Genomic DNA, 22,144 nt, shown 5'->3' with positions numbered 1-22,144 from the left:
TACGTAACAGTCGGTGTTATGTTGAGATTCGCCTGTTCTTCGGAGGTCTTTTACACAAATGAGATTTATATAAGAAGGAGGAAACAATGGAGTTTGAGACTCACTGTATGTCATTTCCATGCACTGAACTCTTGTTATTTAACTATGCCGAGGTAAATTCAATTTTTGAATCTAGGGCACCTTTAAAATCTCAATCTCAGGTAGATTATTTATAGTCTCAATCATCAGTTTAGAAACAGGCACCTCAACCCCTGTGGTGTGTGGTGGCAGCAGCATGGGATATGTCAGGAGAATGACCAAGCAGACACAGAGCATTCTCCAAATTATTCAGGAAGAAGGGTCATATTTATAGTCATAGTTCAAACAACAATCTCCAGGATGTCTTGAGCATACAATCATTTTCTCCAGCAATGACATTTCCTCTTTCAAGATACATTAATGAACTAAAAACATATCTAAATCAGTTCATGTGAGTACAGTGGTTCAATATTAATATTATAAAGAGATGAGAATATTTTTGGTGCGGCCAAAACAAAAGACTTATATAGTGATGGCCGATTTCAAAACATTGCTTCAGGAAGCTTCGGAGCGTAATGAATCAGCGTGTCGAATCATGACTCGGATCGCGTGTTAAACTGCCATACTGCTGAAATCACGTAACTTTGGCGCTCTGAACTGCTGATTCATAACGCTCTGAAGCTTCCACTGTTTTGAAATCAGTCATCACTATATAAGTTGTTATTTAGTTTTTTTGGCACACCAAAAATATTCTTGTCACTTTATAATATTAATATTGAACCACTGTACTCACATGAACTGATTTAGATGTGTTTTTAGTACCTTTATGGATCTTGAGAGAGGAAATGTCATTGCTCCCTATGAAGGCCTCACGGAGCCGTCGGATTTCAACAAAAATATCTTAATTTGTGTTCAGAAGGTCTTACGGGTGTGGAACAACATGAGGGTGAGTAATAAATGACATTATTTTCATTTTAGGTAAACTAACCCTTTAAACCTTAACATTTATGGCATTTCAAGAAATATAATAACAAGTAAGAAATGTATGTGTGTATCTTCAATTTCTGGTTGCGAGAGTGTCAGTGTGTCCAAGGACTATTTCTTCTTTTGTCTGGGTGTCCATGTTGTGCACATAATATAACACAACAAATTGAGATATGTTGCCCAATTAGAGAACTGGTGGATCAACAATTATGGTTTTCATGTGATTTATCAAGTCATAAATAATGTAATCTGGAATCAAAAAACAGCATTAAAGGCTAAGGTCATTCTGTTCTGAATTACAGCACTTCTTATTGCTCTTATTTCATCATTTAACCTAAATACGAGGATCTTTTCTGTTTTCCTGGTCCTCAGAGCTATTGTTGTGTTGCACGCGGGCCTTCGCTCTACATGTGTACCCACTGCGGCTGCAGGTCAGTCAGCACACCCATCATCATCACTGCAATCATCGTGGCCAGCCCCAGGTATTTTGGCCGACCTTGACTGGCTTCAGACTTCTTGTTGGAGTTGAACCTGTCAGTTGGGCACAAACTGGTGTGTTGGTTTTTTCTGAGGGGAGAGGAAGAGTTAGTGAGACATCACCATTAATAGAATTAAATTTTTCAACCAGCACCGTGACATAATCCTTCAGGATCACCTCCATTTCACCTATAGAAGAAATGCCAGTGCGGCCTTTGACCTATAGGAGTCGGGAAAGGCCTACCCATCAGAATTTCAAAAAGTGACATTTTAGTAGTGGAGGCTGGCGTCATTCATATTTCAGCTAAAACATCTGGAAATAAAGTCATCCACATTTTTCCTGTGTCTAAACACATAGGTCAATTGATTTTGATCGTTCTGTTCTCTCCATGACTCTTGCCGACGGAGGTGGGTATGGAATACCATTTTCACAAATTCTAAAAAGGTTGGGACATTTTTTATATTTGAATAAAATGAGTGAATGAACTAAAAGACTTTAAAATCACATGAGCCAATATTTTATTCACAATAGAACATACTGTAGATAACATAACAAAAGTTTAAAATGCACAAAATGAGCTCATTTCAAATTTGATGCCTGCTACAGCTCTCAAAATATTTGGGACAACTTCCAGTTGTCTGCTTTAATTAATCATTTACTAATGATTTGCAAATGTATCATTATGTTATGACTTTACTTGTTGAGGCACATGACTATTAACTAATTGTTAAGTAATATGTCATTATGGTTTTGACATCTACACTAAGCCATGGATTTCAATTTCCAGCCATCTACAACCAGGACTCCACTGTACCAGATGAACTGCTGCATCCAGAACCTTGTTGCTCATGGCACAGGAATATATCAGTTTAAAGGGTTAGTTCACCCAAAAATGAAAATTATGTCATTAATGACTCACCCTCATGTCGTTCCAAACCCGTAAGACCTCCGTTCATCTTCGGAGCACAGTTTAAGATATTTTAGATTTAGTCCGAGAGCTTTCTGTCCCTCCATTGAAAATGTATGTACGGTAGACTGTCCATGTCCAGAAAGGTAATAAAAACATCATCAAAGTAGTCCATGTGACATCAGTGGGTTAGTTAGAAGTTTTTGAAGCATCAAAAATACATTTTGGTCCAAAAATAACAAAAACTACGACTTTATTCAGCATTGTCTTCTTCTGGCATCTATAACTTGAATATCATGGCATGTCCTTAGCTTTGTATAATAATAACATATACAGCTACATTTGAGGAAGAGTGAAAGTTCTTTACATGTGCTTGCACTCATAACCGCTGAACATCTGAACACAAACAATGATCAAATGCACATTGACGGATCTTCTTCGTTTGTTCTCCAAAATGTAATCAAATGTATTTCTGCAGGTGCGTGTAAACTGTCTAACTGTGTTCAACGTTATGCAAAGGCATTTATTTTCAAGAGGAACAGGTCGGCGGCGCCGCCACTGTGCCCACAAATTACCGTGGGATGACGGGTGTTCATTACTCTCTGAACAAAGGTAGCTTAATGTATAAATTAAAAAAAAAAAAATGGTAAAGAAATGCAAAATACTTTGTAGTGGTGTTATCGTGCCGTAATAATCTGTTTGGTTGTAAAATGTAGGCTATTGGCTGTATGAATTGAAATCAAATGAAATCGATAGGCCTACCTGTGGAATTATTCACAGACAGCATACACAGTTCAACTAATAAAGATCTTCATTGCTGGCATACAGTTGGATGCATTTGCACATTTGCTTTTAATTGACTGGAGGTCGACTGCCACTTCATCCAATGCTCCGAGTTAGAAACCGCTTCAGACGATTCAGTGGTGCCAGGAACTGAACAAATCATTCAATCATTAATTTGCGAACCAATTTAGACAGTTTTGCCAACTTGTTTGATTAAGTCTTTGAACAGAATCAGTTCAAAAGAGTGATTCATTTGGGAATGGGGCATCGTTCATGAAAAAAGAGAGCACGCTCGGAATATCCTACACATTTCTTAACATGTATAGTATTGCATTAAAATAATGTAACGAGAGGAACGTCACCCAGTGTAGCGAAGTAAAAGTACAGATTTTTCATCAGAAATATACTCAAGTGAAAGTAAAAGTACTCATATTTAAATCTACTCTTAAAAGTATAAATGCTCGAGTAAATGAGTATTTCCAAAAAAGAATGTCAATTTTGGACTTGTCTGACCATATTCCTTTTTCACTTTGAAACAATTTTAAATGAGCCTTGGCCCACAGGCACGACAGTGCTTCTGGACCATGTTCACATATTGCTTCCTTTTTGCATGATAGAGCTTTAGTTGGCATCTGCAGATGGCACGGCGGATTGTGTTTACCGACAGTGGTTTCTGGAAGTATTCCTGGGCCCATTTAGTAATGTCATTGACACAATCATGTCGATGAGTGATGCAGTGTCGTCTGAGGGCCCAAAGACCACAGGCATCCAATAAAGGTCTTCGGCCTTGTCCCTTATGCACAGAGATTTCTCCAGTTTCTCTGAATCTTTTGATGATGTTATGCACTGTAGATGATGAGATTTGCAAAGCCTTCGCAATTTGACATTGAGGAACATTGTTTTTAAAGTATTCCACATTTTTTTACACACTCTTTCACAGCTCTGCCCATCTTTTCTTCTGACAGACTCTGCCTCTCTAAGACATCTCTTTTATAGCTAATCATGTTACAGACCTGATATCAATTAACTTAATTAGTTGCTAAATGTTCTCCCAGCTAAATCTTTTAAAAATTTCTTGCTTTTTCAGCCATTTGTTGGCCCCGTACCAACTTTTTTGAGACCTGTAGCAGGCATCAAATTTGAAATGAGTGTAAAAGTGTAAAATTTATCCTTTTAAACATTTGTTATGTTATCTATATTCTATTGTGAATAAAATATTGGCTTATGTGATTTGAAAGCCTTTTAGTTTTCATTTTATTCAATTTTAAAAAACGTCCCAACATTTCTGGAATTCAGGATAAAAATGTGAATCAATAGCTACAATTTTAGCCCTTAATTGTGTTACCTTCGATGCAAAAGGTGTTCCATTATTGCTTTCGATTCTCTCTGTCAAATCTGGGTATGATTTCTTTGAATGAAAATCTTAACCACTGTTTTTGCATTCTTCCTCGCACATGGGAAAGCACACATCTGGCCACTTTCTGAAATCTGTCAACAATCACTAGCAAATATTTACAATTTTGAACAGGTGGCATATGCACAAAATCTATTTTCAAGTGCTGAAATGGAGCCTCAGGAAATGGTAAGGCTGAATGACTTACAGGCTAATGGATGTTAGTTTTTTTACACACCAACTTGTGTACGGCTGCTATGTAATAAAGCATTAATTGCTTGGGCTGTCTTGGCATCACTTGTGTGTGAGAGACCATGATAGTGACATATGAGCAACACAAGTGTCATCTTTGGCAAGGCCACTTTGCTCAGCAGCTGCACTGCATTAATTCATCAGAATCAGCACTATTGGTTTAGAACATGAACCGTCAACAGATTGGGTCAGATCAAACAGATCGGGCCTACAAGCAATTTCTGCAATCACCCATGGTCAGCTGACTCTTGAAAGGCCATTCCCATTAGCTCTTTATAAATAATATTTTTTTCCTCAGGGTATTATCCCCTGGCATAGTTGCATCAAGTTGTGGACACTTGTCACAATGAAAAACAAGCCATCCAAGTAATGCAGATTCTGGTGAGTGATATGGAGGAGCATTTTTAGGGCAGACTGCTGTAACTTCTCACAGCGCATCCCCCGTTTATGATGCTGATGAGTGCTGGCCTCACAGACATCCGCTCCACTCTCATACACATCTCATACACATAAAACACCTCCATACAGGGTAGGTGCCCAGGGCGGTGACCCCCTGCCTTAGGTTGTCCCCTGTTTGTCCAAAGAGGACCTTAGAGAAATCACCTCATGCACACTTGTAACTGCTTTTCCCATTACAAAACCTTTGACAGTTATCTTCAACAGAATCAGGTGTTTTCTGGAGCTTAGAGAAGGTTCATTCAAGAGCCACCAGAGCCACTTGCCTGCCTGATAGTGTTGGACAGGTTAATTACAGCAGTATTTAATCACTAAAATCCATCAGAAATCTTCAAAGCAGAAACATAGCAAATGCTGAGATTATACTCAGTGAATTTAGTAATCACAACTGTCCATTTAGTGTAATGTTCTTCTACACCTGTAACTGGAGTAATCGGCCCTGTAACATGGTGGAGACTATGATTAGACAAAAATTACTGGTCATAGAATAAACTAGTCAAAAATGTAAACACTGTGCTTTACTATAAATAGCGTGTTACCTTTCATGACACAGGTTCTGATTGCTGATTTTGAATGAGAGAGAGAGACTCTGAGGCATTCAGGACATGTGCATTTTCATAAATTTGTAACATCAGACTTTACTATATCTTTATTCTAGCCCAGTTTAAGGCTTTGCCAGAGATGACATGCATATTCAAAGAAACATAATTTTTATATTTGTCTTTTGCCCACACCTCAGGGAATTTTAGAAATTAAAACTTCCACTCAGGTTGAGTCTCTGTTACACTGGAAGTTTCAGCAACAGCATGGTTTTGGCCAAATCCAAATAAGTGAATTGTTTCCTTGTAGCCACGCACAAGCTAATCTTTTGAAAGCAAAACATCAACTTCTCGGTTCTGAAGAGTATCACTCTAAAATCTGGACCTGTCAGTTGTGCGTAGCGGGTATTTGTGCGTAGCAAGGACTATTTCTTGTTTTGTCTGGCGCGTCCATGGTGTGCACATAACATAACGGAAAAAGATTTCCAAGAAAATATTACACAAGTACAAAGTTGAAAAGTGAAGCCCAAGAAATAAGAAATTATTAACAATTTCAAACAGTAATTTGCTACATTGTTGTCCCTTCACTATCCTATGCTTCATGTATAATTCAGTAATGTCCAGATATCATCTCAGCAATAAATGTGTTTAAAAATGTCTCGAAATTGACTCCGGTGACATAATGAGTTGTGTGACTGTACTGTCATGTGTCCCTCCCTCCAGCTCCTATTGGCTCAGTGGAAGTGTCAATCAGCTGCTCCTCCAGTGGGATGAAGTCAGTGTCCTGCTCCTCTGACGGGGATCAGCTCATCTACAGCTGGACTCTGAATGGAGAATCACTGATGGATGGAAACACCACCATTGAGCTGAATGAGGAAACTGATGGAAACATCATCTGCAGTGTGAAGAACCACTACATGACAATATTAAGAGTGTGAAGATGATGATAATGTGATGCTTTTAGGAAAGAAACAGGAAGATCAAAAAGTGAGAATGAGAAGATTTAGAGAAGGACATGAACACACAGCAGAAGATTCATGAGAGCAGCAGCAGATCTCATCACATCTATGAGAAATCCTCTCCTTCTGCTTTCCTGTTTCTACGATGTTTTCAGGCGAACAATTGTAAAGATTTCAGATGACGGCAACTTTGGATCGACATGCAAAACTTTCAGATATTATCCTATAATATTTTAATATTATCCTTTTATTGTAATCATTTAGAGCACAAGTTGTAATTTCTGCCTAACATGAACGCTGTGTCTGCTTCACTGAAAACATGAAGTTAACTAACGAACATGTACTAAATTATAGCTGTATATTACTGTGACACACTCATCTCTGGCTGATAACAGAATATTTCCTCAATTGTAACATTAAAACAATGATTTTCTGTAAAGCTGCTTTGAAACAACATGTATTGTGAAAAGTTTTCAGCTTGAGTTGAGAAAGCTTGAATTCAAAACTGTTCCTCTTGATCTGCGTGTGTTTTGTGGTGTCTGCTGTTTTGCTCTTCGTGCTTTTAAACTTTTGCTTGAATTTGCTTTTTTTATTTTATTTATTTATTTTTTTGATGATGTTTAACATGTTTAGCCACATTCATGCTTTTATCTTTACAAAATCTTTGTCACTCTAGAATATTATTAAATATTCTTTAAGAACAGTAAATTTAATCTGTGTAAGAAATTAAGATGAACTTTTGGCATTGAGTTAAATGAAAATAAAATGATTTGAAATTAAACTTTTTACAGTCATAAAATGCAAGCTTGTTTTTTTTTTTTTTTTTTTTTTTGAAGTTTATTTAATATAATTTTCATTTTAATTAACAGAAAGTGCACATTTATCAAATTTAAACATCTGAAATTTCTAAAGTTATGAAATAATTCAATTAATTTTAGTACATGAGTCCAGCTGTAACTCTTGTTTCCTCCTGCAGATGTCACTAATAATCAGGAAAGTGTCTGTATTTGACAATTAAACACATTATAGACTTAATTTTTATATTTTATTTGACCGATTTAAAACTGCACTACAGAGCTTGAGCCTCTCTATCTCCATCTGTGTGTGAAACAGAAAACTGCATGTCATGTGGAGTAGTTTGAAGTCAGTTGTGTTTCGCTCTTCTGTACAGATCAATCTGAGGGTTTGAGGAATCGGTCTATATCAAATTGTCATAATCTACTACTATGTATTATATCTGTCGCTGTAGATTATTCCCTCGAAGTTATCCATGAAGCTAGTTTTGATTAGTTAAAATCCAACGCAATACTTCTGTGTTTACGGATATGACGTAAGCAATTAATTTCCACAAAATAGATTTTTTTAGGCTTACTGTAGTGAATTGAGATAAAGAATTAGAATAGTGTTACTTTTATGAGCTCTGTCAAAGATAGATTTATTAATGAATATTCTGGGGGTTTTTTCTAATAGATGAATGATTAAATACACTTTTTTCGTAATGCAGCTAGATAAAAAGTGAATAAATGAAAAATAATTAAACTCAAAAAGCAGGTCGTGCTGAAATGAGTGCAGCTGTAGTTGTAGTTTCCTCCTGCAGGTGTCGCTCTCTATGAGCTCTGAGCAGCTCCAGAACTCAACGCGTCTCATGAGTCTCAGGTCCAGTAAACAGAAGATTGAGTCCAGACGGGCTGAAGGTCAGAATCATCTCTTCATTCTCTCTCTACAGACATGAAACACTAAAACATCATCACACACTCACTCAACGAGAGGAAGATCACAAACAGCTGCTGGAACAGTCACATGTAGGCCTTATTCTGCTTTAACTCTCAATGAAACAGTCTAAAGCAGTGATTCTCAAACCTGTCTTGGAGTACCACCAGCCTTGCACGTTTTGTATGTCTTTGTATGTCTATTAGTAGAGACCGCAAGATCTGAAATGGGTGTCATATAGGCGGAGACATACAAAATGTGCAAGGCTGGTGGTACTCCAGGACAGGTTTGAGAATCTCTGGTCTAAAGCATTTCATCAATACAACAAAGACAGACCCCGTTTTATTCGACTCTGAATTTTCAAAAAAAAAAAAAAAAAAAAAAAAAAGTAGAAGTTTGCATAATTTATTTCACCTCATTTGTAAACAAGTCCTTTCCTCTTGTTGCTTCAAATAAGATTAGCACTTTTGTAGGAAATGTACCTGAAACTGTTACTTCTTTTAAGACTTTTCTCTTAGTTTCACTGTCTTTTTTAGGTGTATTTTTAGTGCAAACTAACATCATGTTCCTTCCCCCATATGAGGGAACTTCCTCTTTTCTCAGTGAAGTGGTCAGATATTTCCTCATGGTTCAGTCCAGATTGAGTCTCACCGTGAGGAGCTTCATGAGAGCCAGAACACAGACGGACTGAAGAACAGACACTCATGTCTCCATCTGAAGCTTCATCCACACTCTTCTGCTGGGATTGGGCTCTTCTGGAAACTGGACTTTAGAGAAATGATGCTCATCTTTGGACTGATGCTGCTGCTGCTGCAAACTGCTGCATGTGAGTCAACTTTCAGCTCAAACTGATCATGATGTTCAATCACATGAATCTCTGAGATAAAAACACTGTAATATTACATTAAGAGTGTTAACAGTCTGCAGTGATCTAGACTTAGTGTTTCTGATCTTATTTATAATGTGTGTTTGATGAGTATTAACAAAATGTGAGAGGAAGTGTTTCTTTCTTAGTGTTCATTGGGCTAAAAAGTTTGACATTTATTTATTTATTTGTTAATTCTTTGTTAAATGTGATGTCATAAAGATTAAGTCATTATTATAAAAGAGAGAAATGTCTGATTGAACAGAAAGTCCCAGACAAACAAAGACAAATTCTGCCAGAATGTCACTTTATTAACATTAATAAAGCATTTTAGAAACGACAAACTATGTAGACAGTGACAGCATGATCAAACTTTAGACTTTGCTTTTTGACTGAAGGCATACAAACTTTTACTTTAACATGTATTTTGTATTACACACTGAACCAAGTTAAATCTGTCCAGTAATAGTCTAGTGTATCTGATCTTCTTAACAGTGTGTATTTTATAATATTAGAGAATAATTGTTTCTTTCTTAGTGTCCATTGTGCTACAACGTTTAATATTTTGCAAACATATTTATGTATGTATTCTTCTTATTTATTTATTTATTTATTTATTTGTTTTACATTATGGGGGAGGGGATTTATCAAATGATGTCTCTCCATTAAATCTGATGTCATAACGATCAAGACATTATTGAAAAAGAGGGAAATGTCACAGTTTCTGAACAGAAAGTGCAGGACAAAGACAAACTCTCTATTATCAGAACATCATGTTTACATGTATAAAGCATTTTTAAATAACTATGTAGACAGTGAAATCATGATAGATAAATTTAATAAAAATCAAAATTTGCTTTTTGACTGAGGGCATACAAATCATTTTATTTTAACTTTTTTTTATTACACTATTCAATAATATGGTTATGCTCAGTAATTAGGACAGGAAGAGACAAAAAGGAAACTGTTTTAGAGAAAAGAGTTGAGCATTTGTGTTCATGATGCAGATGAGCATTACTTCAGATGAACTGAGGTCAGTTGCTTCAGTGAGATCGGATCAAGAGTCAAAACAAGTTTCTGATACATTTCTCCTGTTGAACTTAAATTTTGTGAATATTTGTGTATTTTGTGTCTGATTTTAGCTCATGATGAGAGAAATATTTATATAGATGTTGATATTTTAGTGTGTGTGTGTTTTGTTCTTCAGGTCTGGAGTTTAACTGCAGTTTTAATCAGAAAGATCCCTGTTATGCAGCTCTGGGACACAAACTCAATCTGAAGATGGTGGACACTAGTGAATATAGACTGAAGATACAAAAGAGAATAAACAACAACTCAGATGGTCGAGATTGTAGAGTAGTGAATGACAAGATAAGGGAATGTGATCTTTTTAGTAACAGAACTGAAGTGACAGTCATTAATGGGACTCTGATAATAAACCGTGTGAGAAGAGCAGATTCGGGGAATTACACTTTAAAACTCGAGAGCTCAGACGGCACAGAAAAACCTTTATATCTTCAAGTGAATGTTGAAGGTACAGTAACTCTCTCATCAGACTCATTGCAATCACATGATCTCCAAAGATCTCATACAGATAATCAGTTGAATCTTTGTGAAGATTATTAATTATTGTTATTTATTCAAAAGACTACTGTTTAAAAGTAGTATGTGAAATCATTCCAAACAGTAATTTGCTACATTGTTGTCACATGACTAACCTATGCTGCAGTAATGTCCAGATATCATCTCAACAATAAATATGTTTAAAAAAATGTCTTGAAAATGACTCTGGTGACATAAAGAGTTGTGTGACTGTACTGTCATGTGTCCCTCCCTCCAGCTCCTATTGGCTCAGTGAATGTGTCAATCAGCTGCTCCTCCAGTGGGATGAAGTCAGTGTCCTGCTCCTCTGACGGGGATCAGCTCATCTACAGCTGGACTCTGAATGGAGAATCACTGATGGATGGAAACCCCACCATTGAGCTGAATGAGGAAACTGTTGGAAACATCATCTGCAGTGTGAAGAACCACGTCAGTGACAGACAGAAGAACATTAGTGTAACACAATGTCCTGGTGAGATTTTAATACATGAATGTCCACATATTTGCTAAACAACAGCAACAGCAACAAGAGTGATGCAGATGAGTGAATCTCACCAAACCTGTCAAGAACATGTCAGTCACATTTCACCCCAAAATCAAAGAAATTATATTTTGTATGAAGAAAATGAGGATGTTTTTTGCATTGTGACATCATAATACACTCCCTGAATTTCTTTTTTCTAATCTTCCAGATGTTTTTTTGTAAACGCAATTATTCACAATGATAACTGTTATTTGATCCTTATTTTTGCGATTGCATCTGATAAATGTTTACTTAAGTGTAAAATTATGATTTTATTTAGCATAATTTAAAGACAGATAAAAACTACCATTGTATATGTTACAATTTCATAATATATATTTTTATAAATGTTATATTAGTTACAATTATTTATATACATTATATAATAATTATTATAGTTACGTTTTTGCTTTACAGTAATGATATATTGTTTTGTTGTTTTGCATTTTCCTCATCAGAGATGGGATTTGGAGGTAAATGCTATTTAGCAAAATATTACTTACTATTTACAGTTTTGCTTTTAATTTTGAAGTGAAATGTGACCTGGATGTGCCCTTGAAAGGTTTTCCTAGATTGAGACCAATTGATTCTCTTAATTGACCAATGATTCTTCAAAATGATTAATAATCTCTGCAGTCATTTGTGTTGACAGGGTTTAAGTTAATTGGTTCAGAGAAAGAATGCAGGTGATTCTGCAGTGATGTTTTATTACAGGATCAACTACTGCAGCTGTGACCTCTAGTTTGACCTCTACAGTGACCAGTAGCGCACAGACCAATAGCACACAGCCACCAAATCATGGTACGAGTTTCTCACCATCTGGTACGAATCAAACCTCCACCCCCACTCAGAGTCTTGAAGCTTTCCCTTTATCGAAGAGTGAGTGTTGAGCTACAACAAATACTATAAATTACCCTAATAATAATGATGGCAATGAGAGGGCCACAGGCTTTTCTGTAGCTAAAATGATTTTTACTTTGATATTAACTACATTTAGTTGTTGTTCTTGTTGCTGTTGCAGTTGATTTGAATGAACCTGTAGAAGCATTTTTGGAGTTTGTTTTAAATGACCTTGTGCTTCTTTCGTCCACAGTAATACAAATGTCTCTGATTGCTTTGGGCTGTGTTTCGCTGATCCTGATTCTGCTCTTCATCACCGCATGTCACTTTTACAAGAGGAAACAGCTCCAGTCGACACCAGGTCAGTTCATTTTGAATCTTTAATCACTAGGTTAAAATGTAATGCTGTAGCTGCAAATGCAAGCAGCAATTACAGAGCCAAACACATTGGTAAATATACCTCAAAATGCTGAGAAGATTTGTGGCATATAATTTATATATGCTGCATAGATTTGCAAAGACAATTGGTCCAAAGGCCAGAAGTAGAAACATTACAGGTGTGGTGAAGATGATCTGAGCCAGTTTTAGTGGAGGTGTGACAAACTTTGTCAGGTGAGTCATGAAAAAAAAACGCAAATTAGTTCAAAATTAGAACAATATTGTTCCACAAGCCTCATGAATATGTAGAAAGAAGAAGCTTGAGTTTAAACCTGAGTATTTGACTCAACAATGATTTTTGACCATCAATTTTACTCATATGCATCATGATATGCATAGCAAGGTTAAAGTCATTGGGCCTCATTGATAATGCACAAGCAGAATTATTTTTGTAAATCACTCAAGGCTTTTCTGACATAAATTTTTGTACTTATGAAAGTTTGTACTTTCACATTGTAAGTTGGTATGAAAAGATTTACACCAGCTTTCAATGTATAAAAAGTGTGTAAAACATCCAAACATTTGTTTTGGTTTTTTTTGTGCAAACCAATGATGCTGCAATGTGACAAAACCATTTTGCATAGTAAAATATATAATAACAAATAAGTTATTAGTTAAATCAACCAATTAGTTAAATGTGAAAATAAATTGCTAATTGTGAATGCATGCCCTGTTTATGAAAGCTTGGAATTCATTAACATTTATGTTTTAACTATAAAGTCTGTGAATCCAGAGGAGAGTTTATAGGATAGTAGTACATTTTACATGTAAATTACAATGAATTTACTCATATATTAATGAAAGTTTTATGAATCAGGTCCAATAAATCTATGGCTGGAGAAGATTCTGTTCACACCTTTTTGTTGATGTGGTGTCAAAAACCTTTAATGATTGAAAAAACAGATTGGAGTCTATCTGTTGCTAATCTCAGTTTTTCTCTTCAGCCCCTGCTGGAGATACGGAGCTCGTGTATGCTCAGATCTCTCACGACAAACACAAAAAGAGTGAAAAGAACAAATCAGGTAAGAGCGTAATCAGTTACAGATAAGAGAAACTCACTATAACTACATCATATACAAACAAATACCACACAAGAATCTATCAGCTTGTGTTTTATTAGTCTCAGTCATTGAATTAGTGATGCTGCCTAACACTTAAGATTCTTTCACTCAATGTAAATGAAATCCTTCTTGTCATTGAAGATTGCTCTGTGTCATCACCCATTTTTAGACTAAAAAAAAAGATAATGTAAAAAGTAGTTTATTGGTTGGTTTCAAAAATGGACAATTGACTCTTTCTACAAGATGATGGAAAAACTTAAATTGCAGTGTTGACTACATCAGTCAAGCTTAACCATTCAACACTTTTTATTACATGAATTGTTACATTTTAAAGTTTAAAGATTAGTTCACTTTCAAATGAAAATTACCTCAAGCTTTACTCACCCTCAAGCTATCCTATGTCTATATGACTTTCTTCTTTCTGATGAACACAATCTGAGAAATATTAATAAATATCCTGACGCATCCAAGCTTTATAATGGCAGTGAAGCGAGGATCGACGAGTATGAGCTGAAAAAAGTGCATCCATCTACATCCATCCACGTACTCCACATGGCTCCAGGGGGTTAATAAAGACCTTCTGAAGCGAAGCGATGAGTTTGTGTAAGAAAAATATCCATATTTAACAAGTTATGAAGTAAAATATTGAGCTTCCACCAGACCGCCTTCCGTATTCAAGTTATTAAGAAAATGTAAACTGGCGTCACATCAGTTAAGCTTTTTCTGTAAGTTGAATAGGGAAGATGTAGAACGTAGTGCGAGAGTTTTACACTTTCTTCGTAAGTTGAATATGGAAGGCGGTATGGCGGAAGCTAAATATTTTACTTTATGGATTTTTTTTTTTTTTTTACACAAATGCATCACTTCGCTTCAGAAGGCCTTTATTAACCCCTTGGAGCCATGTGGAGTATGTTTATGATGGATGGATGTGGATGGAGACACTTTCTTCAGCTCATACTTGTCGATCCCGCTCATTGCCATTATAAAGCTCAGATGCATCAGGATATTTACTAATATAACTCTGATTGTGTTCATCAGAAAGAAGAAAGTCATATACACCTAGGATGGCTTGAGGGTGAGTAAAGCTTGGGGTCATTTTCATTTGATAGAGAACTAATCCTTTAAGTTTAATTTCAATTGTATTATATCAAGTAAAAGAAAAGGACAGGTCAAGAGCATAAATTTGTTGTTTTCAAAGATTATAATTTGTAAACTGCAATGGAAAGTTTTGGTTGTGGATTGTAAAATAAGTGCAAAAGTTTAGACTTCCATTAAAGAAGATGAATCTCATACAAATTAGTAAATAAGGTAATTGTTCTGTAGAGTAGTGAGTAGTTGAACGTTCACTTTCTTTCTCTCTCTCTCTCTCTTTTTTTTTTTTTAAATATGTTGCACAGCATTAATTTGTTCATCATTTGTTCTGTTTTTGCTACTTTCACAGTAAAACAGTTTCACTAGTGAAAAGCATTTGTCAGTTTGCAGTTTTGGTACACTGTGAACCTGAATAAGTTGAGCTAACTCATGATGTTCCCTATTTTAAATAAGCAGAACAATCAAGTTTTGAGTTTGTAGAACTCATGCATGTTAATTGCTCCTAACTTCAAGTACTGAGTTAGCTAACTCATACACTTTGATAGCAATTAACATAAAATAATTTAATTCACTTTTATTTTGCGTTCTAGTAAATCAAATGAGTTATTTATTTCACTGTAAACCCTAATAAGAAAATTCAAAAAATGCTAACTTGCTAATTTTGCTAATGGCATGGTAATAGCATGAAGTACAGCAACTTAAAACATGTAACTTACCTGCTCTCAAACCAAGCAACATGCACCACTTGTCACCATGATGGTAACTCTCCAAAAACCCACATTAACAGAAACTCTTCTAAATTAGCATAACAAAACATTAATCGGTATTAAATCTCCCTTACCATTAATCTTGCACAAAAAACATTATATAATACTTAACTTTTCGAGTGCCATGGGCAAAGCATGCTGGGAAATAGAAATCCCAGCCCAGTTTCAGTTAAACTTAAGGTAGTCTAAATGAAAAAGAAATGAGTTCATACAACTCAAAACAATGAAACAGTTCAGTTTACTTGAAATATGTCAGTGCTGTGAACTCAAAAGAAAAAGAAAGTTCTAAATACTCATAACAGTTCATTTAACTGAACTAATTTGTTCAATTTACGTTTGACCTACTCAAACCATTTAAGTGAGAGTTAGGGTTTACAGTGTAATGTTGCTGTTATTCCCAGTAGACTAACAGTCTTGTCCTGTCATCATTTCTGTTCTGTGTCTGCAGAATCTCTCCCGGCTGCTGATGTTGAATACGCTGCGGTCAGGCCGCAGACAAAGCGGAAGGAGAAGAAGGAGGAAGAGGTTCAATACGGAGAAGTTACGTTCACTCCAAACTGCTCAAACGCTCTCCAGGATCCTAAGGAGGAGTGTGTGTACTCTCAGGTACAGAGACGGTAGTTTCAAAAGAAAAGTTGTGTAAATTAAATTAAAAGTCCTTGTTCATTTATGTTCACTTTGGGAGTTTTACGATTTATATAAAACATATTCATATGGAGTATCGGAAAAACGTTTTTGTAAATTCTTTTGTTTGACATGATGATCATTCATGTTAATGGTGGTATTGTATGTTGATATTATGTCATGTTATGGACTATCCCAGCTAACAAAACATATTCTAAGTATGTTTTGCCGATGTTCCTATTTCTGAATGTACTCTAAACGTCCAAAAGTTTTTAATGTTTTAAAATGTTTTTCTTGGTTAGGCAAACGTTAAGGGAACATTCCATTTCATCATTATGCAAACATTATTGGAATGTTGCTTTTGAATGTTCTCTAAACATTCTGAAACAAGTAGTAACATTTAAAAAACGTTAGACGTTTCAGAAAAAAACGATCCATGAATGAGGTGTAAATAATGTTTTTGTGCTAATATTTTGAAACATTATTAAACACCAGATGACTTTGAACTATTAAAGTTACTGGACGAATGTTTGTTCATAACTTTGCTAGAATGTTAACCATTTATGTTACATTATGTTACATTACTATTTCTGAGAATGTCCCCTGTCAGCTGGAAAAGAGTGTGAGTTTTAACCGATGTGTGTGGTTAAACTGAGATGTTGAGTAACCAAGCTGAAGGGAAAAAAAGAGGAAACCAAATGTGTTATTTTCCATCAGACTACCACTTCTGTTTTAAGTGCCTCATGAATTGTGCTGTGACTGTATAATGGCAAAAGGAAACATTAAATGAAGAGCATTAATTGAAGAGATATGATCTGCGATATGAGAGAGTTTTTAGGGGTTTAAAGCATGTCAAACATCCGCATTTGCCCATCTGGGGTGAGTTGAAGTATAATTTGATATGATTTTTTTACCAAAAATGCACAATAAAATAACAAATATCCCAATCCATATCACAACTTCCATTGCGGTCCTCAATATTATTAAAAAGGGTGGAGGCATGTACAAAGGAGATGAGACAATATCCCCCAACTAATACTAAATGGAAAAAAAAAACACAACAATCATAATATACATCCAATAGTACCTCAAATACAGAGAGCAGAGTAGAGGTCACACTGACTGAGTGTTAAATAGTCACATACAGTCACTACATACAGTAGTGTTGGTTAGTAGTAGACTCTGTTAGTTTCTTACAGCTAAGCTGGTCAAGGGTTCAATTCCCAGATAAAAACTTAATAGCTTGAATGCACAGTAAGTCGCTTTGGATAAAAGCATCTTCCAAAGGCAGAAATGTAAATGCAGACAACTTTGTTGCATCTTTGCAACAGCTTTGAAAATTGATTAAAAATGTTAATTTATTTGAGGTAACACATTCTGCTGACTATAAGTAATGTTGCACTACATGTCAACTACCTCTCATTAGAGTATTAGTAGACTGTCTTCTTAACCCTCTGGAGTCTGAGGCTGATTTGGGGCTTGGAGAAGTTTTGACATGCCCTGACATTTGTGCTTTTTTCAGTTGTTCATAAACATATAAATGACAAAAGTGTCATTACACTGTATTCAGCACAAACTAGGCTACAATAATATGTGAGGAACATGTATGTACATGTTTGTATTTTTGAAGGAATAATGTTTATGCGTGGTTATTGAAAAAACAAAAAACTTAAGTCACTGAAATATGGCCAAAAAAAGTATATTAAATCTGTGTTCACAAGACTTTTGGGTATTGGAGGTTGTAGACTAGAGTTTTTGCTTCAGAATTATGTAAAAATTATGCTGCCTACTCCTTCATATAAAACAATATATTGATTTAGTTTTTGTAAGACACTTTTCGTCAAGAAATACAGTATGCGTGGAGGCGTGAATCTGCATGAATAATGGGCCATTTACACCTGAGAAGACAAAAGAATCACATAATAATGACCTGAAATGACTTGCATATTAATGAGGCCTTTCAGTCAGGTAGGCTGTGAAAGAAAACCCTCTGTAATAATGTCTCAGCTCATCATAAACAGCAATACTGTGAAATATTATTACAATTTAAAATAATGGTATTCTATTATATTCTTTAAAATATAATGTATTTCTGTGATGCAAAGTGTCTGAACAATTATGTTACTTCTATGGCATTTCATATAGGCTTTTAGCTTAAAAGCATGCACATTTGGAGAAATATTGATGGATTCTCATATATTTATGTCAGTTTTCTATACTGAGAAGTAATATTTATTGTCATCACTATGAGTGCTGGATACTGTGTTTTCAATTCATACTTGCAGCCGGAGGGCGCTCTCTGTACACCCTTAGGCCACAAATTCATATAAAGAAGAAAAGGAACTAGGAACTAACGGCATGTCTTCTACAGATCGCTAACCAGGCTTTAACATCCAAATAAACACTTTTCAAGACAATAAATACACGATTGAGACGATGAATGCATGTATTGCCTCTGAATTTGCCTCTGAATAGCGCTCATTCTGTGGGTGTGGCCGCATTAGTGGATAATGAGCTGAATCACGGACTTCTGACATGGCTCTCTTTTCATACAGATTACATAAACACAGAATGTTTGTTTTCGATTTGACTTGCAAGTGTCATTTTTTTTTTTTTTGTCATTAGTATTCATAAGTTACAGTTCATTTTCTGAGAACTATCAGATTGGACTTCATTCAGAGGGAGAGGAGAGATCACGCATCATGTTAGTTTTCTTTATTTTACAAAAAGCACAACATTGTGTTTTTACTCTGAGTGTACACAAATAAAAGAAGACATTCTATAGTTTCAGTTGATATATTACTTATGTCTTTATGACAAGAAATGACGGAGTATTTTTTTTCAATGTGAAAAAAATCCTGCAAAATGCGCCGGCGCGATTTCAGACCTCAGGGAGTTAAAGAAACAGTTCACCCAAAAATGAAAATGAATTTATTCACCCTCATGTTGTTCCTTTCTTCATGTTCCTCATGTAGTTTCTTTCTTGTTGAACACAAAAGAGAATATTTTGAAGAATGTCGGTAACCAGACAGTTGACGGTAGCCATTGACTTCCATAGTATTTTTTTCTACTACAGAAGTCAATCTTCTTGAAAGCAGACATTCTGTTGACTATAGCTGACTGTAAAGGCCAGTTCACACCGCCCAGACAGACGCCAACAAACAAGTTGGCCGTTGGAGTTAGAATTTTATGAAAAGTAACTCAAGCCCCAACAGAAACCACCAAATGCTGACTGAACAGGTTTACGTGGGTGAAAACAAACCCTGACCAATGGCAACAGAAGCTGACAGGGCTAAAACACATAACCCGACAAAAGCTAACAAACATGTTTGGTGTTTTTCTGTGAGGTGTGAGTTGGCGTTTACTTCTCAAGTACATGCAACTTATTCTCCTAATCCGAACCCTACTCCTAACAGTCTACTAATACTAAAGCTAGTTGACATGTAGGTGCAAGTTCACTTATAGTCATATATAGTTTTTTAAATTTTTGGATATAAAATGTATCCAGTGTACAGTAAACTCACATAAAACAAAATATACTGTATAGCAAATCTCAACTGCTTGATTGCTTGTATCATCGCAAAATCTAACTATATTAAATGACATAAACATGAAGATATTATAAACATTAAAATTAAGATTTTTGCTTAATTTTGCTTTGAAATGTGTATTTTGAAAAGCACAATATAAAAAATTGACTTGACTTTAAATTTATGCTGTTAGTGTATACTCCCCTTAATATTAAACTAGTTTGATCCACTTTCACATTTATCCATGATGATTGAGAGCATATTTGTCAGTACTTTATGTAAGAGTTTTGTCAATTTCCTGATCATGTCATGTGATTTCCTGCATGCGATAGGAAACATCTCATCCCTTCTCAGTTCAAAAGTTTAATGCTTTTTACAATTACATCTCTGTTGTGTGCGTGCATCATAGTGTGTAAATAGTGTGTAATTTGCTTGGGTGCATATGAATGAATTAATAGATTTAAAGATTATATTTATTAGTGTAAAAATGTCTCTAAGACATAAAGGCCTGGTTTCACAGACAGGGCTTATATTAAGCCAGGGTTAGGCCTTGCAGCAGTTCAGTTAGGGCATTTTAAGTAGCTTTTATAAATGTACTATAGAAAAAAACATTACAGGTGTGCATCTTGAGACAAAACAATGGCACTTACATATTTTGAGATATGTCAGTGCAAGTTTTTTTCAGTTAAAACAGCTCAAACATGCATTTTAGTCTGCCTTAAGCCTTATCTGTGAAACCAGGGGTATATGTCTTATCAATCTACACAAGAAGTCAACAAGAGTTATTTTGAGCATGTTTTTGATGTGGGGTTACAGAGATGGAGATGCTGATTAAGTCAGAGCGGTGTTGCATCTTTATTTTCTACAGTGGCGTCACTTTACAACATCCACACAGTTAATGATTAACACGCATGCGAACACGACACAGAATATCATCCTGCTGTTATCTGCACGGCTGAAAACGAACTTTCACAAGAAAATGGGAAAGGAAATAAAGGATATTTAGAGGATTTTTTCAGCCATGTGACCACATAAGCATTTTATTTTGTAAAGTTTGATTCTCTCCATTTCATTCGCCTGTATTCTGTTTTTTTCACACACAAGATAAAATTGTAAAATAGCATAGTGTGAACTTGGCTTCATGTGTAAAATACTTATGTTTGGTTCTTCAATAAAGATTCTAAAGTGTGAAACAAGATAGTTATCTCTTTATCTGGTGAGTGAGATGTTGCAGTACCAGGAAACTGAAGTAAGGACTATTTTTAAAGCATGAGCCATCTAGATGCAATTATTTCTTTCTCTGGATCATATGCATGTCATGCACGCTGATTCAGCTGCAAGAAGTTCACTAGAAATTTATAATTAAAATGAATACTATTTTTCCCCTAAAACCTAAAAATGTGTTTGTATGCCTATTACTTATTTCACCCAAAAATAAAATTTCCGTCATCATTTACGTCATTCCAAAACCTGAATTTCTTCCGATCATGTAAAAAAAATTTTTTTTTTTTTTTGGACCCCATTGACTTTTATTGTATGAAATGTCTAATTTGTGTTCCAAAGAAGAAAAATAATATTATTTTGGTCAGTATCTTACTTAAATACTCTTGAAACTGAAGATTAATTCTGTTCCTGATTATGTTTACCAGGCAAAATCACACTTTTATTATTCCTTATAATTTGCTTATACATTTTTGAGCTCCCCCACATTTTACTTTCGTTTTAAACAGCCAATGAAATGAATTTCAGAGAAAAATATAATAGGACATTATTGATTATTGTATTCATTATAGTAGCAGGAATCATTAAAGTATTCATGCTAAAGTCACAACAGTTTTTTTCGTTCCAAACCTGAACGACTTTCTTTTTTCAGTGCAAGATCATTTGAAAACCTTTTTTTTAGTGTTTGGACCCCATTGACTTTCATTGCATGAACAAAAACCGTATCAAATATTCGTCAAAATATCTTGGGTTCCACAGAAGAATCATTTTGTATTATTTTGGTCAATACTTAAAACTACTCTTAAAACTGAGGACTAACTTTTATAACTATTGCTGAAGATGGACACTCTTGGCTTGAATGTGAACATGGGTGACTTTTGACACATTTTGACACTGTATCTAAACTTCAATATAAAGTCTCACAGTACTTTTGACACATTTGTGTGTCAGATGAAGGTCAGTGGTGACATTGTGAAACCAATCAAACATTAACAGTTCAAACGCGTGATCTTGAAGGCCATGAGATGAACGTTACTGGCATCAGGTCTTTATTGGCTCTTTAATTGACATGAATCATCTGACTTAGCTGCAAAAACAGTTC

General features: G+C 35.3%; 1 protein-coding gene across 11 annotated transcripts in view; it reads left to right on the top strand.

The window, feature by feature from the left end:
- The window catches only part of LOC125275640, a 130,035-nt gene extending 112,793 nt beyond the window's left edge, over positions 1-17,242 (top strand). For 2 of the 11 annotated variants that reach the window (XM_048202760.1, XM_048202753.1), the window contains 5 exons: positions 11,185-11,418; positions 12,184-12,348; positions 12,563-12,670; positions 13,692-13,769; positions 16,116-17,242. In XM_048202760.1, coding sequence (XP_048058717.1) covers positions 11,185-11,418; positions 12,184-12,348; positions 12,563-12,670; positions 13,692-13,769; positions 16,116-16,288 — 758 coding nt within the window. In that variant the 3' untranslated portion in view covers positions 16,289-17,242. Of the gene's footprint in view, positions 1-6,533; positions 6,907-11,184; positions 11,419-12,183; positions 12,349-12,562; positions 12,671-13,691; positions 13,770-16,115 lie in introns of those variants that run through there. The other 9 variants (XM_048202761.1, XM_048202751.1, XM_048202764.1 and 6 more) reach the window with 7 other exon arrangements.
- The last annotated feature ends 4,902 nt before the right edge of the window (positions 17,243-22,144 follow it).

Source organism: Megalobrama amblycephala, linkage group LG9 (assembly GCF_018812025.1).
Source record: "Megalobrama amblycephala isolate DHTTF-2021 linkage group LG9, ASM1881202v1, whole genome shotgun sequence".
NCBI classification, from domain to species: domain Eukaryota; kingdom Metazoa; phylum Chordata; class Actinopteri; order Cypriniformes; family Xenocyprididae; genus Megalobrama; species Megalobrama amblycephala.
This window is presented reverse-complemented; position numbering and strand designations above follow the sequence as displayed.